At 38.0% G+C, this 17614-nt stretch overlaps 1 protein-coding gene across 27 annotated transcripts in view; it reads left to right on the top strand.

The window, feature by feature from the left end:
- VPS13B (vacuolar protein sorting 13 homolog B) overlaps positions 1-17614 on the top strand; it is an 807303-nt gene that overhangs the window by 71406 nt on the left and 718283 nt on the right. For all 27 annotated transcript variants that reach the window (XR_011570715.1, XR_011570716.1, XM_070803099.1 and 24 more), the window contains one exon: positions 10606-10874. Coding sequence is in view for 25 of the 27 variants with exons in the window: in XM_070803099.1 (XP_070659200.1) it covers positions 10606-10874 (269 nt within the window). In the remaining 2 variants the exon portion in view is untranslated. The remainder of the gene's footprint in view (positions 1-10605; positions 10875-17614) is intronic.

Below are 17614 nucleotides of genomic sequence, written 5' to 3'. Positions count from 1 at the left end.
TGAACTGTGTAAGATCCACTTACACACAAATTTTTTTCAGTAAAACTGCATGATCCATGGTTGGTTGAATCCTCAGATACAGAACTATAAATATGATAGTGAGTTGACTATAAAGTTATACCTGGATTTTCATCTTGTACTCCTAACTACCTTGTTGTTGAAGGACCAGCTATATTGATAATTTTTCTATAAAGTCTCACTGAGTTATTTTAACTAAGTTATTTATACTTAATTATCATATGTAATTATAATTAACTGTGTGTGCTGTGCTTAGTTGCTCAGTCGTGTCCGATTCTTTGTGACCCCATGGACTGCAGCCCTTTATGCTCCTCTGTCCATGGGGATTCTCCAGGCAACAATACTGGAGTGGGTTGCCATGTCCTCCCAGGGTTCTTCCTAACCCAGGATCGAACCCAGGTCTCCTGCAATGCAGGTAGATTCTTTACTGACTGAACTACCAGGATAGTCTATAATAAACTATAATTACACCTAATTAACTGTATGTTTTAGAGGATACCTAGTTAATTAATTGGAGCATTACTCATTGAAGTATATACTTCATTGAAAGATACTTAGTGGGTTAATTTCACTTATTCAGTTCATTATACCTTTACTAAAGCCTATTTGTATGTAAGACATTATTGCTGGGAATGTAGGAGAATGCAGAGATAAAGAAATGTGGGAAAGTACAGAGACAGATTTAAAATCTTAAAATCTTAATGTACATTGGAGTGGACAGACATGTAAACAGTTAGTTAAGCACTTAAACAGTTAAGTGGATGGCAGATATTTGACTTATTAATATTAGAGGTATTAACGATTGGAAGTAGAAAAATGGTGAAAGGAGTGGTAGGCTTTGACTTGTGTTGGTCTGAGTCTCAGGAAAAATTTGGAGAAGGTGATGATTGACTTTCATAGTTAGAGCCTTTAGCTAAAGGGCAGTTAAAACTTGGGAACAAATAACCCCATTAAAAAGTGGGCAAAAGGTCTTTATAGAGCTGTTTCCAGAAAGAATATCGAGGTGGCCAACAAGCATGTGAAAATATGCTTAGTATCATTAGTCATGAAGGGTAATACAAGTCAAAACCACAATGAGTGCTTTATAGCTACTAACCAGTGTAGTTAAAATTAAAAACGACTCATAATAAGTGTTGTCAAGGATGTGGGAAAATTGGAACCTTTAAGCATAGATGGTGGGAATGGTACACAATCTGGTTTGTCAAAAAGTTGTACATAGAGTTACTATATTATCCAGCAGTTCTGTTCCTAGGGTTATATGACAGAACTGGTAGAACAAAAACTAGTTGAACAAAACCTAGCATACAGAAGCTGGTCAGTTCATTTTTTCCACCATGCTATTATGGTAAATTTCAAATATTAATATATGGAAAGTTGAAAGTATTATACAATCAACAGCCACTATGTGGTTGAGTAGATGTGTAGGATCTACTCATCATCTGGATTCTACAGTGAATATTTATCACATTTGCTTATCATGTATCTGTTCATCTAACATCACTTTCTCTCCATCAATTCAACCAGTTTTTGCTGCATTTCACGGTTAAGTTATGGACACCAATGTACTTCACCACTAGATTTCAACAGTATATCCCTATCTAAAGTTTATGTTTATTGACAGTTCTTTTTCTTTTTCTTTTTAAAGGTTAAATTCATAAGGTAAAACACATAAATGTTAATTTAAGTATGCTATTTAAGAAGTTTTGAGAAATGTGTATGCCTGTGTGATATGGGACACTCATCAAAATATGTGTCATTAATATCTCAAAAAGTTATCTCATGCCACTATTCAGTCACTTCCCTTCCTCCAACTGTCTGCCCACTCCCCCTTCCACTTAAGAAAACCCTGTTCTGAATCTCTAAAAAAGAAAGAAGCCATGCATTAGTTTTTGCTGATTCTGGAATTTCATGTAAATAGAAAACATACAGTATAAATTCTCCTGTGAAAGGATTCTTTCCTCAAGCATAATATTGTTTTTTTACTTTTCATTTTTAAAAACTTTTTAAGACTTAATTTTTTGAGCAATTTTAGATTTGCAACAAAATTGAAGGGTAGGTACAGAGATTTCCCATATATCCCCGTTCTCATACATGCATAACCTCCCCCATTATCAGCATCCCTCTACTTATCACAACTGATGAACCTACATCATTATCACCCAGAGTCAGTAGTTTAAAGTTCAGTCTTGCTGATGTATATTCTGTGGGTTTGCACAAATGTATCCATCATTATGGTATCATTCATAGTATTTTCACTGCTCTGAAAGCATTGTATTTGGGGGTTCATCTGTATTGTTATATATATCAGTGTTTGTTTCCTTTTTATTGCTAAGTACATTGAATGACTATGCCATATGAATGTAACATAGTTTATTTAGACATTACCCTGTTGATGAATGCTTGAGTTATTTCCATTTTGGTTATCATAAGTGAAGATGACCTGAACATTCTTCTGAAAGTCTCTTGAAGACATGTAGCTATTCTTTTTCTTGGTTTAATACCTAACAGAAGAATTATTACATACTTTTTTAAAAAATAAATTACCAGGCTTTTCCGCCAAAGTAATTGTGCCATTTTACATTCGCATCCCTGGTGGCTCAGAGGGTAAAGTGTCTGCCTGCAGTGCGGGAGACCCGGGTTTGATCCCTGAGTCAGGAAGATCCCCGGAGAAGGAAATGGCAACCCACTCCAGTACTCTTGCCTGGAAAGTCCCATGGATGGCGGAGCCTGGTAGGCTACAGTCCATGGGATCGTAAAGAGTCGGACACAACTGAGCGACTTCACTTCACTTTGACTTCACTTCACATTCCCATCAGCAATGTATGCTAATTGCTTCACATCCTGGGCAACATTTGCTGTTGTCAGTCCTTTTTCACTTTTTGCCATTCTGATGTATATGTTGTGGTTGCTCATTGTGGTTTTAATTTGCACTTCCCTGAGGAACATTTCATGCAAAGATGAGCTCGATAAAGGACAGAAATGGTATGGACCTAACAGAAGCAGAAGATATTAAGAAGAGCTGGCAAGAATACACAGAAGAACTGTACAAAAAAGATCTTCACGACCCAGATAATCACAATGGTGTGATCACTGACCTAGAGCCAGACATCCTGGAATGTGACATCAAGTGGGCCTTAGAAAGCATCACTACAAACAAAGCTAGTGGAGGTGATGGAATTCCAGTTGAGCTATTCCAAATCCTGAAAGATGATGCTGTGAAATATGCCAGCAAATATGGAAAACTCAGCAGTGGCCACAGGACTGGAAAAGGTCAGTTTTCATTCCAATCCCAAAGAAAGGCAATGCCAAAGAATGCTCAAACTACTGCACAGTTGCACTCATCTCACACACTAGTAACGTAATGCTCAAAATTCTCCAAGCCAGGCTTCAGCAATATGTGAACTGTGAACTTCCTGATGTTCAAGCTGGTTTTAGAAAAGGCAGAGGAACCAGAGATCAAATTGCCAACATCCACTGGATCATGGAAAAAGCAAGAGAGTTCCAGAAAACCATCTATTTCTGCTTTATTGACTATGCCAAAGCCTTTGACTGTGTGGATCACAATAAATTGTGGAAAATTCTGAAAGAGATGGGAATACCAGACCACCTGATCTGCCTCTTGAGAAATTTGTATGCAGGTCAGGAAGCAACAGTTAGAACTGGACATGGAGCAACAGACTGGTTCCAAATAGGAAAAGGAGTTCGTCAAGGCTGTATATTGTCACCCTGCTTATTTAACTTCCATGCAGAGTACATCATGAGAAACGCTGGACTGGAAGAAACACAAGCTGGAATCAAGATTGCCGGGAGAAATATCAATAACCTCAGATATACAGATGACACCACCCTTCTGGCAGAAAGTGAAGAGGAACTAAAAAGCCTCTTGATGAAAGTGAAAGTGGAGAGTGAAAAAGTTGGCTTAAAGCTCAACATTCAGAAAACGAAGACCATGGCATCTGGTCCCATCACTTCATGGGAAATAGATGGGGAAACGGTGGAAACAGTGTCAGACTTTATTTTTCTGGGCTCCAAAATCACTACAGATGGTGACTGCAGCCATGAAATTAAAAGATGCTTACTCCTTGGAAGGGAAGTTATGACCCACCTAGACAGCATATTCAAAAGCAGAGACATTACTTTGCCAACAAAGGTTCATCTAGTCAAGGCTATGGTTTTTCCCGTGGTCATGTATGGATGTGAGAGTTGGACTGGGAAGAAGGCTGAGTGCCGAAGAATGGATGCTTTTGAACTGTGGTGTTGGAGAAGACTGTTGAGAGTCCCTTGGACTGCGAGGAGATCCAACCAGTCCATTCTAAAGGAGATCAGCCCTGGGATTTCTTTGGAAGGAATGATGCTAAAGCTGAAAGTCCAGTACTTTGGCCACCTCGTGCTAAGAGTTGACTCCTTGGAAAAGACTCTGATGCTGGGAGGGATTCGGGCCAAGAGGAGAAGGGGACGACAGAGGATGAGATGGCTGGATGGCATCACTCCCTCGATGGACGTGAGTCTGAGTGAACTCTGGGAGTTGGTGATGGACAGGGAGGCCTGGCGTGCTGTGATTCATGGGGTCGCAAAGAGTCGGACACGACTGAACGACTGATCTGATCAATTATTTTGAACTTTTTTTCTGTGATTTTTGACAATTAATATATCTGACTTTGTGCCATTTGTTAAATATTTGCCTGTTTTTAAAACTTTTTTGAGTTTCCTTACTGATTGGTGACTTTTTTCCTTAATCTTTTTTATTCAAGTATAGTTGATTTACAGTGTTACGTTAGTTTCTGCTGTCCAGCGAAGTGAGTTGGCTATGTATAAGGATGGTTCTTTATATATTTTGAATTCAAGAATGACAATACATGTCAAATACCCCTAGGGAATATATTTTTGCTGGTCTCTGACTTGCTTAATTCATTTTTGAATAGGTGTTTCTTGAGCAGTTTTAAATTTTGATTGAATGCAGTTTTTAAAACTTTATGTCTATTCCTTTATGTGTTCTAAGAAGATGATTAGGTTTGCTCTCTTTTTTTTTTTTTGTAAAGAAAAAGGTTGCTTGCTTCCAAACACATCTGAATTGTTTTTTTTTCCCCAGCTGTCTAAAGCAGAAATTCTTAACCTTCTATTGTGCATGTTATGGATTCTTTTGACAAACTGGTAAAGCCAATGAACCTTTTCTTGGAAAGTTTTAAGTACCTTGATTTTAATGTCTTCGTGTCCTTTTTTCATGTTATTTGTGCTTGGAGTACTTTAAGGTTTTTTCGTCTGTGAGTTTATAGTTTTCAGATATAGTTAGAAAAATTGGGGGCATTATTTCAAATATCTTTTTCAGTTCCCCTTTCTCTTCCTTTGGGGACTCGAATAACACATATATTGTGCGGCTTGAAGTTCCACAGAGCTCTCTGATGTTCTGTTCATAATGTTTTTCTTCTCCCTTTCATTTTCTGGTTTCACTTTTGATAGTCTGTATTTCTGTTCAAGATAACTAGTCTTCTGTAGCTAATCTGCTGTTAATCCCATCTACTTTATGTTTCATCTCAGATACTGTATTTTTCATCTCTAGAGGTTCAGTTGGGATTATTAAAAATAATGTGCTTTTTTTGAATATCATTTTATTCAGATAGCTGTCTTAATGTTTTTGTTTACTAATGCTGTGAAATATGTTACTAATGCTATGAAAGACCAGGTCTTTTTCTGTGGACTTTTAGTTTTCCTCATTGTGATATCCTCCTGCTTCTTTGCACATCTGATAATTGGATGCTACACATTGTGAATTTTATTTTGTTGGGTGCTGGATATATTGTATTCTAGAAAACATTTTAAGTTATTTGGAAGCAATTTAATTCAGTTGTCTTGCCTTAAAGGTTTTTAGATGGGGTCTAAAACCTTTAGCAGCCATTAGCTTAAGCCCAATTTTATTCCACTACTGAGATAATTACACCTTTGAGTACTGTACCTGGTTTTCTGTGAATTAGAGCTTTTCTCTTTCTTGGTGGTAGGAACACAGACTATTCCCAGTTGTAAGCCTTGGGGAGTATTTTCTTTGCCCCTTTCTGGTGGTTCTTTTAAAGGCCTTAGTTTCCTTATATGAATCTGATGAATACTCAGGTGAAGACTGGAGTGGGGCCCTCTGCGGGCTCAGGAGCTCGCTCTCTCTGAGCAGGTCCTCTTGTTGGGTGATCTGTTTTGCAAATTCTAGGCACCTTAGTGTACCTACACTCAGTACTCTGTTTTCTCATCTGTGAGATTCTGAGCTCTACTTGGATTCCCTCTTTCTTATTGTAGCTTAGAAACCGATTCCAGACAGTAAGCTGGGCCAGTCAAACTCATTTCTGTTGTTTCTCCTCTCTCAGAACTTACTGTCCTTCATTGCTTGAAGTCCAGTGTCTGAAAACTGTTATTTCCTGTATTTTGTCTTTTTGTTGTTTTTCAATATGTGCTTCAGTATTAACATGTTGAACAGTGAAGTAGAGCAGAAAGTCTAATACCTATTATAGTTTCAAAGTACTGACATGTGTAAAGTGTTTTGAGATGGCTTCACGTTATTTGATATATTTATGATTTCTTTAGGTTTTAGAGTTGAAGGTACTTACTAGTGATGTAACTGTGATTTGTTACCTGCATTCATAATTAGAAGAATGCTTCATTTTATTTAAGTACTGAATATGTATTTTTTCATTGAAAGTTATGAAATTCCTGAATTCTGCCAAAGGGTCCCATGTTAAGATGCACCATTTCAAAGGAAAAGAATATTTTAAGAAATTTTCTTCTCCAGGTCCTAATTCATTCTTTTGACAAAGGAGTAAGCAAAGATTTGAAACTTCAAAAGCATCTTTCATAAAAAACCTCTCTTCATTATTAGTTAATGATAAGTGTAAATTATAGTGACTGATTTCTTAGACTTCTCTGAATGATGTTTCTTTTGCTTCAGAAGAGCAAGCAGTGGGACACTCCTTCTGTTGAATGGTTTTGATAAGAGAGGTCCAGAGTTCAGCTCTGTGGACCCAGTCTGGTCTTAGGTTGAGCTGGCCTGACTTTTTGTTTTATTACGAAGATGATATTCAGTGATGATGCCCTATTTGAGATCTTATTAGGGACAGTTAATAATAAGCTTTATTTATTCCTCAGTATAAATTTATATGGTATTTATGGTTAAATAGCAAGATATGAAGATGATATAAAACATTTTCTGAAATTACAAGTTTTCTAATTTATGTTGAAGTAAAATGACTAATGTCTCTTGGTACTATATTTTAGGTACTCTAGTTATTATTTATCAAGTTTTGTCCCAGCTGAAAGAGGTCTATCAGTTCAAATCATTCGCTCAGTCATGTCTGACTCTCTGCGACCCCATGAATTGCAGCACGCCAGGCCTCCCTGTCCATCACCAGTTCCCGGAGTTCACTCAGACTCACGTCCATCGAGTCGGTGATGCCATCCAGCCCTCTCATCCTCTGTCGTCCCCTTCTCCTCTTGCCCCCAATCCCTCCCAGCATCAGAGTCTTTTCCAATGAGTCAACTCTTTGCATGAGGTGGCCAGAGTATTGGAGTTTCAGCTTTAGCATCATTCCTTCCAAAGAAATCCCAGGGCTGATCTCCTTCAGAATGGACTGGTGTCTATAGCCATGTGTTAAAAGTCTATGATATTCCAAAAATCTCGTCATGAGGATTAAAAAAGTTAAGTTTTTCTTGCCAGAAAACCTAGAAGTGAATCTGAATGAGGATGATGTTTAGTTGAGTATGTATATATATAGATTTATCAGTGAAGAGTAGATGAGTGAATCTGCTGGTGGCTGCTTATACCATGAATTTGTATAAAAATAATTTCTCCCCTAAATTCCATGATGATCTGCCTCTTTTGTTTGTATTGTTGGAATAATGTTAAAGAACCTTGATGGATTTTATCTTTAAAAAGGTAGAATAAGTTACAGTAGTTGGAATTTAAATCCTTAGTTTGCCCATTTATAACCAAATAAAAGTTCTTTGCTATGATTTTTTCATCTGTAGAATAAGAAAGATGTTATTCACTAATTCAGTTCAGTTGCTCAGTTGTGTCCAACTCTTTGTGACCCCCTGGACTGCAGCAAAGCACCAGGTTTCCCTGTCCATCACCAACTCTTGGAGCATGCTCAGACTCATATCCATTGAGTCAGTGATACCATCCAACTTAATGATGTTAGATTCAATAACATTTTGAAAACAGAGAACTAATACAAACTAAGTGAAGGAAAAAACTGTTATTCTGTGTTTCACTTAAGCCCATGAGAGACCATCACCTAGAGATTATTTTTAGTAGTATGAGCCTAAAAGGAAGTGTGGTTCATGGCCTAACCTAATACTATAGAACAGATTTAGGTTGCTTTTGTTAAAAGCAATACAGTCATAAACCTCAACAACCATCTCATCCCCTGTTGCCCCCTTCTCCTGCCCTCAATCTTTCCCAGCATCAGAGTCTTTTCCAACGAATGGGTTCTTTGCACCAGGTGACCAAAGTATTGGACCTTCAGCATCAGTCCTTCCAATGAATATTCAGGACTGATTTCCTTTAGGTTGGACTGGTTTGATCTCTTTGCAGTCCAATGGACTCTCAAGAGTCTTCTTCAGTACCACAGTTCAAAAGCATCAGTACTTCGACTTTCGGCCTTCTTTATGGTCCAACTCTCACATTCATACATCACTAGTGGAAAAACCATAGCTCTGAATACAGGGACCACTGTCAGCAAAGTAATGTCTCTGCTTTTTAATATGGTGTCTAGGTTGGTCATAGCTTTCCTTCCAAGGAGCAAGCGTCTTTTAATTTCATGGCTGCAGTCACCATCTGCAGTGATTTTGGAGCCCCCCAAAATAAAATCTCTCATTGTTTCCGCTGTTTCCCCTTCTATTTCCCATGAAGTGATGGGACCAGATACCATGATCTTCGTTTTTTGAATGTTGTGTTTTAAACCAACTTTTTCACTCTCCTCTTTCACTCTCATCAAGGTCCTCTTTAGTTCCTCTTCGCTTTCTGCCATAATGGTGGTGTCATCTGCATATCTGAGGTTATTGATATTTTTCCTGACAGTTTTGATTCCAGCTTGTGCTTCTTCCAGCCCAGCATTTCACATGATGTATTCTGCATATAAGTTGAATAAGCAGGGTGAAAATACACAGCCTTGACATCCTCCTTTCCCAATTTGGAACCAGTCTGTTGTTCCATGTCCAGTTCTAACTGCAGCTTCTTGACCTGCAAACGGGTTTCTCAGGAGGCAGGTCAGGTGGTCTGGTATTCCCATCTCTTGAAGAATTTTCCACAGTTTGTTGTGATCCACACAAAGCCTTTGGTATAGTCAGTAAAGCAGAAGTGGATGTTTTTCTGGAACTCTTTTTTTTGATGATCCCAGTGGATATTAGCAGTTTTGTCTCTGGTTCCACTGCCTTTTCTGAATCTAGCTTAAATATCTGGAAGTTCACAGTTCACCTCTGTTGAGCCTGGCTTGGAGAATTTTGAGCATTACTTTGCTGGCATGTGAGATTAGTGCAATTGTGTGGTAGTTTGAACATTCTTTGGCCTTGTCTTTCTTTGGGATTGCAATGAAAACTGATATTTTCTAGTCCTGTGGCCACTGCTGAGTTTTCCAAATTTGTTGACATATTGAATGCAACACTTTCACAGCATCATCTTTTAGGACTTGAAATAGCTCAACTGGAATTTCATCATATCCACTAGCTTTGTTTGTAGTGATGCTTCCTAAGCCCCACTTGACTTCACATTCCAGGATGACTGGCTCTCAGTTAAGTTCAGTTCAGTTCAGTCACTCAGTCGTGTCCAACTCTTTGCGACCCCATGAATCGCAGCACACCAGGCCTCCCTGTCCATCACCATCTCCCTGAGTTCACTCAAACTCACGTCCATCAAGTCAGTGATGCCATCCAGCCATCTCATCTTCTGTCGTCCCCTTCTCCTCCTGCCCCCAATCCCTCCCAGCATCAGAGTCTTTTCCAATGAGTCAACTCTTCGCTTGAGGTGGCCTGTTATTCACTAATAAGAAAATAATTAATTTGTATTTTGTTAATATCATATTAAGAATAATTTCATCATAACATTTACTTTCATCCTTGGGATAATCCTTTTTTTGGAAGAGGAGACATTCTGCCTAGGAACACTTGCCATTCTCTTTCTCTTTTGGGTGTATCAGGAAATCAAGAACTCTTCTTTCATTTTTGTGATGTTTCTGAAAACAGTCATTTTTTTAGCACCTTAGCTTTATTTTTGGGAGGTAAGTTTTATGTTGTTGTTGTTTAAATTAATGAATGAAGCCCTAAAGAGTGAATTTATTCTTTGTATTTAGCAAAATTTATCAAAAGTATATAATAAATTACTCACCGTATAATACTGTGTAGTATTAAAGGAGATTGATCCAGTATAATGTATAGAAACTTGAAAGTGGTAATGCTAAATTATTGGTTTCAAATAATAATAACCAGTATATGATTTGTTCATGCTTTATATGTAGAAAGAATCACATGTGAGAAACATTTTTATATAATTTAAATTCCTAATTGTTCTTTTGTTTTAATTCTCTTGATTTATTTAATATGACTTTACTTTGATAGGTGCTGAAGATGAAACACGAATAGATATGCAGTATCCTGCTCAGTACAAAGGCCAAGAGCTGTATTCACAGCAAGAGGACGACCAGCCACAGGGATGGGTATCATGGGCCTGGTCATTTGTCCCTGCCATTGTGAATTATGACGATGCCGAGGAAAACTACCTTGGGAATGATCCTACATCAACTACACATCAACAAAAAACACAGACTTTGAAAGATCCTATTGTTTCTATAGGATTTTATTGTACAAAGGCAACTGTGACTTTCAAAGTAGGTTTCCTTTTTTTTTTTTTTAAATGTTTATCTCTCAACTTTAATGCTTAAATTTTGACTTCTAGTAAGAATCTAGCTTATTTTACATTTAGTAGATGTGAGATGGAGTCTAACTATCCTTACTTCATAAAATTACATGTCCCCTCATCTGAAATCTCTGAACTTTGGTCTCTTTTTGTCGTCTTAAGGCCCTCTCCACTTTGCTTTTTTAATAGCGTTAAAGAAAGTTTTTCTTTGCCTATGAATATTTCATTTGGCATACAAAGATGTCATAGTGTTTCCATTAAAAAAGAAATGTACATGAGAAAATCTCCCAATACTTCATGTATCCCTCCAGGTACTATTTCATCTCTGTGTTGTCTTTCATTGCAATTTTTTTTCTTGTTTTACATTTTTTGAATTGTTGGAATATAATTGCTTTACAGTGTTGTGTTTCTGCTATACAAAAAGGTGAAATCAGCTATATGTATATAAATATGCCCTCCCTCTTAAGCCTTCCTCCACTCCTTTAATTCCACCCCTCTCGGTTAGCACAGAGCATTGAGCTGAACTCACCGTGATATATTGCAGCTTCCCACTAGCTACCTGTTTTATGCACATATGTGTGTTAATCGCTTAGTTGTGTCCGACTCTTTGCTACCCCATAGACTGTAGCCCACCAGCCTGCTCTGTCCATGGGATTCTCCAGGCAAGAATACTGAAGTTGGTTGCCATTTCCTTCTCTAGGGGATCTTTCCGACCGAGGGATTGAACCCAGGTCTCCTGCATTGCAGCAGATCCTTTACCATCTGAGCTACAGTGAAGTCCCTATATATGTATATATGTTAGTGCTACTCTCAATTTGCCGTACCCTTACCTTCCCCATCCCCCCATGTCCACATCTGTTCTCCATGTCTGCATCTCTGTTTCTGCCCTGCAGATAGATTCATTTGTACCATTTTCTAGAAATATATATAGAGTTGTTTATATAGTTTCTCTCTTTGCTCAGCTCTTTTTTTCCCTTTAAAAGAGTCCTTTTTTAAAATTATCTAGATCTTGCTGTCCTCAATCTTTCCCAGGGTCTTTTCAAATGAGTCAGCTCTCCGCATCAGGTGTCCAAAGTATTGGAGTTTCAGCTTCAACATCAGTCCTTCCAATGAATACCCAGGACTGATCTTCTTTAGGATGGACTGGTTGGATCTCTTTGCAGTCCAAGGGACTCTCAAGAGTCTTCTCCAACACCACAGTTCAAAAGCATCAGTTCTTCAGCACTCAGCTTTCTTTATATAGTCCAAGTCTCACATCCAAACATGACCACTGGAAAAACCACAGCCTTGACTAGATGGGCCTTTTTAGTATCACACATACAGTGTTCCTGAAGAGTATCTAATTCATTCAACAAACTTACATTAATGCCATCTACGTACCAGGCATTGTTTTGGCTCTGGAGATTCACAGTGAACAGATTAGATGTAAATCCCTCTGCCTTAAAATTTAAATTGTTAGTGAAAACAAATAATATATATATAATATTCCCCTTGATGATGAGGGTTATGTAGAAAAAAATAGAAGGAAAGAGTAATAGTGAATGCTTCCACTAAATGGGAGGAAATTGTGTAGTTTATAAGAAGGTGATCAGGTTTCATACTGAATGATGTAAGTCAGACAGAACAATATTGTGATATTGCTTATGTGTGAAATCTTAAAAAGTGGTACAAATGAACATATTTACAACACAGAGATTGACTCAAAATGTTCAAAAAACAAACTTGTGGTTACCAAGGGGGGAAGAGTAAGGAAGGGATAAATTGGGAAATTGGGATTGACATAAACACTGTGTGCTTAGTCATGTCTGACTTTTTGTGACTCCGTGGACAGTAGCCCACCAGGCTCCTCTGTCCATGGGGATTCTCCTGTCAAGAATGCTGGAGTGAGTAGCCATGTCCTCCTCCAGGGCATCTTCCCAACCCAGGTCTTCTACATTACAGGTGGATTCTTCACCGTCTGAGTCACCAGGGAAGCCCATGCACTATTACTTACAAAACAGATAAACTAATGAGATCCTACTGTGTAGCACTGGAAACTGTTCAGGACTCTTAATGACCTATATGGGAATAGCGTCTGAAAAGAATACATGTGTGTATATGTGTAACTGACTCACTTTGCTGTACATGAGAGATTAACACAGCATTGTAAATCAACTATACTTCAGTAAGTAAATAAATAAATAGAATGATCAGGGAAAGCCTTAAGGGGAAGTGTGTATTTAGTATAGAATTGCGAAAAAGGAAGCTTTGCAGACACACAAGAATGAATATTCTAGGAATAGCAAATACAGAGGCCCCCAAATTTCAGGGAACAGCAAGGAGGCCAGTGGGGCCAGAGCACAGTGAGTTAACATGTAAATAGTACAAAATCGTGTCAAAGAAGTTATGGCCTTGGGGGAGGCCCATAAATTGTCCAGCCTTGTAGGTCACTTTAGGGACTTTGTCATTAACCTTGGATGAGATAAGGTTTTGGACAATTTTTAGCATAGTAATTCTAGGAAAATCTGAATTACATCTCTGTGTTGAGAATACGTTATAAGGGGGCAAAAGCAGCAGTAAGGAGATCAGAGAGGATTGCAATTTTCAAACAAGAGATTATGATGATGATGTCTTGGACTAGGGTGATAGCAGGTGAAAGTGTGAAAAGTAATTGAATTTTGGATTTCAATTGTTTGGAAGGTCAAGAATGCAGGACTTCCTGTTAGATTTTATTGGCTGATGTAAAGGAAATAGAGGATCCAAGGATGACTCCTGAGCTACTGGAAGGGTTGAGTTCACATTTTCTGACCTGAAGAGTACTGTGAGAGGATTGGCTACCCAGGTGGCTCAGTGGTAAAGAATCCACTTGCCAAATGCAGGAGACACAGAAGACAGGAGTTTGATCCCTGGGTTGGGAAGATCCCCTGGAGGAAGAAATAGCAACCCGCTCCAGTATTCTTGCCTTTAAAATCCCATGGACAGAGGTGCTTAGTGGGTTCCAGTCCATAGGGTCCCACAGAGTTGCAAACCACTGAACATATGCACATAAGAGGGTTAAGCTTGTGATGAATTTCAGGAGTTTGGCTTTTGACTAGTCAGTGAGGGATTTGGAAAATTAGTGACTAGTGATGTAGATGGAAAACCAATACAGTGCCTGTCTGGAAGCTAAGTCTTATAAATGTTTTATAATGGGCTGAGTAAGTAATCTGTGAGAATGAATTCATTAGATTTGTCCATGTGGGAATTATTGGTGATTTGACCAGAACAGTGATTTGACGCTGCTGGAATCATCACATCAGGTCAGTCGCTCAGTCATGTCCGACTTTGCGACCCCATGAATCGCAGCACGCCGGGCCTCCCTGTCCATCACCAACTCCCGGAGTTCACCCAGACTGACGTCCATCGAGTCAGTGATGCCATCCAGCCATCTCATCCTCTGTCGTCCCCTTCTCCTCTTGGCCCGAATACCTCCCAGCATCAGAGTCTTTTCCAACGAGTCAACTCTTCGCATGAGGTGGCCAAAGTACTGGACTTTCAGCTTTAGCATCATTCCTTCCAAAGAAGTCCCAGGGCTGATCTCCTTCAGAATGGACTGGTTGGATCTCCTCGCAGTCCAAGGGACTCTCAAGAGTCTTCTCCAACACCACAGTTCAAAAGCATCCATTCTTCGGCACTCAGCCTTCTTCCCAGTCCAACTCTCACATCCATACATGACCACGGGAAAAACCATAGCCTTGACTAGACGAACCTTTGTTGGCAAAGTAATGTCTCTGTTTTTGAATATGCTATCTAGGTGGGTCATAACTTTCCCTCCAAGGAGTAAGCGTCTTTTAATTTCATGGCTGCAGTCACCATCTGTAGTGATTTTGGAGCCCAGAAAAATAAAGTCTGACACTGTTTCCACTGTTTCCCCATCTATTTCCCATGAAGTGATGGGACCAGATGCCATGGTCTTCGTTTTCTGAATGTTGAGCTTTAAGCCAACTTTTTCACTGTCCACTTTCACTTTCATCAAGAGGCTTTTGAGTTCCTCTTCACTTTCTGCCAGAAGGGTGGTGTCATCTGCATATCTGAGGTTATTGATATTTCTCCCGGCAATCTTGATTCCAGCTTGTGTTTCTTCCAGTCCAGCGTTTCTCATGATGTACTCTGCATGGAAGTTAAATAAGCAGGGTGACAATATACAGCCTTGACGAACTCCTTTTCCTATTTGGAACCAGTCTGTTGCTCCATGTCCAGTTCTAACTGTTGCTTCCTGACCTGCATACAAATTTCTCAAGAGGCAGATCAGGTGGTCTGGTATTCCCATCTCTTTCAGAATTTTCCACAGTTTATTGTGATCCACACAGTCAAAGGCTTTGGCATAGTCAATAAAGCAGAAATAGATGTTTTTCTGGAACTCTCTTGCTTTTTCCATGATCCAGCGGATGTTGGCAGTTTGATCTCTGGTTCCTCTGCCTGTTCTAAAACCAGCTTGAACATCAGGAAGTTCACCGTTCACATATTGCTGAAGCCTGGCTTGGAGAATTTTGAGCATTACGTTACTAGCGTGTGAGATGAGTGCAACTGTGCGGTAGTTTGAGCATTCTTTGGCATTGCCTTTCTTTGGGATTGGAATGAAAACTGACCTTTTCCAGTCCTGTGGCCACTGCTGAGTTTTCCAAATTTGCTGGCATATTGAGTGCAGCAGTTTCACAGCATCATCTTTCAGGATTTGGAATAGCTCAACTGGAATTCCATCACCTCCACTAGCTTTGTTTGTAGTGATGCTTTCTAAGGCCCACTTGATGTCACATTCCAGGATGTCTGGCTCTAGGTCAGTGATCACACCATCGTGATTATCTGGGTTGTGAAGATCTTTTTTGTACAGCTCTTCTGTGTATTCTTGCCAGCTCTTCTTAATATCTTCTGCTTCTGTTAGGTCCATACTATTTCTGTTAATTTAGAACAAATGGGAAGACTGGTGGAAATGTAACATGGTGCAGTCACTGTGGAAAATTGGCAGTTCCTCAAAAGGTTAAATGAAGAATGATCAATGACCAAACAATTATACTCCTAGCTATATAGTAAAAAGAATTGAGTTCTTTTTAACTTTTGTCAAATTAGAAAATATGGAATAGTTTTAATAAGAAAAATCTTTGTTTGAACTCAAACAAGTAGATGTACATGAATCTTCATAAAAGCACTGTTTACAATGGCATAAAAATGGAAACAACTTAAATGTCCATTAGACAGATGAAGGAATACTAGTCTTTTCAGAAAATAGTGGCTGTTCTTTTTTGATAGTACACAAGACTTAGTAAGTAGTAACTTAAAAAAGGACTAGTATCTCGAGCTCTTGGAAATTATCTAGTTCATCAGCATCGGTACATAGTCATCTTAGCAGCAGCAGCAGCAGCAGCAGCAGCAGCATCTATCCATCTACCCATCTGCTTATCTAACAGCATTTTTCTAAATTTTTGGACGCTCTTTTAGATTATTTTTCTTTGATTTTATTTGTGGATTTTTTTTTCTATGGATGCACTTTTCTGAAAAAGATAAACTTATGTGTCTAGGCTGTAGAAGTAGTATTACACATACTGTTCCAGACAACTGTTAGATACTGGAAATATAGCAATGAAAAATCATTTCTGCTCTGATGTTTTCAATTTACCTTAGATTGTTTAACTGCTTGAAATACGCGTTTTCAATTAGTAGTAAAGCTGTATAATTTATAACTCTAGCAGATGGTAGATTAAAAATACTTTAAAATAAGTCGTGTTTGAAGATTTTTCTTATTAAAGCTATTCCATATTTTCTCATTTGACAAAGCTCAAAAATGTAGAGAATAAGTTTCAACAGAAGTTTCGTCATGGCTTGATTAATTTAAAAGATTTTTTTTTTTTTTTTGAAGGGGGATAGTTTGGGAAAGAAATGATAAATAATGTAAATGTTACCTCTACTATTTTAACACTATTGTTTATTATTTCTGAATTTTATGAAACAAATTTTGCATCTGAAATTTACTGATTCAGCTTTGTTTAAATTAAAGAGATATGGGCCAATCTGAAAAAAATAAAAATGATAGAACAAACTCTTTAAAAATATAACAGAAAAACAACTTTTGCAAATTGTTGCTAGATGTCTTGCCAGTTTTAAATGATCCAAGTGCAATTATTTTTATTTTAAGTTTATAAGTGAAGCCAAGGATTGCTAGTAAAGTACTATCTTTTCTGGTGACTTTTATATGTTTACTTTTAAATTTGAAATTATTCTAGTAATGTTTCTATTAACTTCACTAATGAGAAGAATTGTATTAAATTGAGTCAGTCAGAATAGGCATTTTATATACAAAACTTTTATAGACTTTTTGGGTGTTATTTGTTATTAGTCAATATATCTTAAATTTAAAGCACTTTTGTTTCTCTAAGGGAAATATGTTGATATTTAGGAGGAAAACATTAGAATTCATTGTTCAGCTTGGGTTTGAAGAATGTATGGAATTAATTTGTGGTTCATAGTTTGGTCAGAAAATAAGGTCATGTTTCTGCATTAGCATTCTGAACAGTTGATATCAATCCAACAAAAATCATGCCAAATTAAACGTAGCATTTAAAAAGTAATGTTGAAAATTGTTCTTGTAATGTTTGCGTCCTTTTAATCAATTAATTGCTTTTTTGCTACAATAACTGTAGACAGCTGAAGGACAATCAACTAAAATATTCAATTTTACTTAAGCATTTTAGATTATAG

Source organism: Bos indicus, chromosome 14 (assembly GCF_029378745.1).
Source record: "Bos indicus isolate NIAB-ARS_2022 breed Sahiwal x Tharparkar chromosome 14, NIAB-ARS_B.indTharparkar_mat_pri_1.0, whole genome shotgun sequence".
Classification (NCBI taxonomy): Eukaryota; Metazoa; Chordata; class Mammalia; order Artiodactyla; family Bovidae; genus Bos; species Bos indicus.
This window is presented reverse-complemented; position numbering and strand designations above follow the sequence as displayed.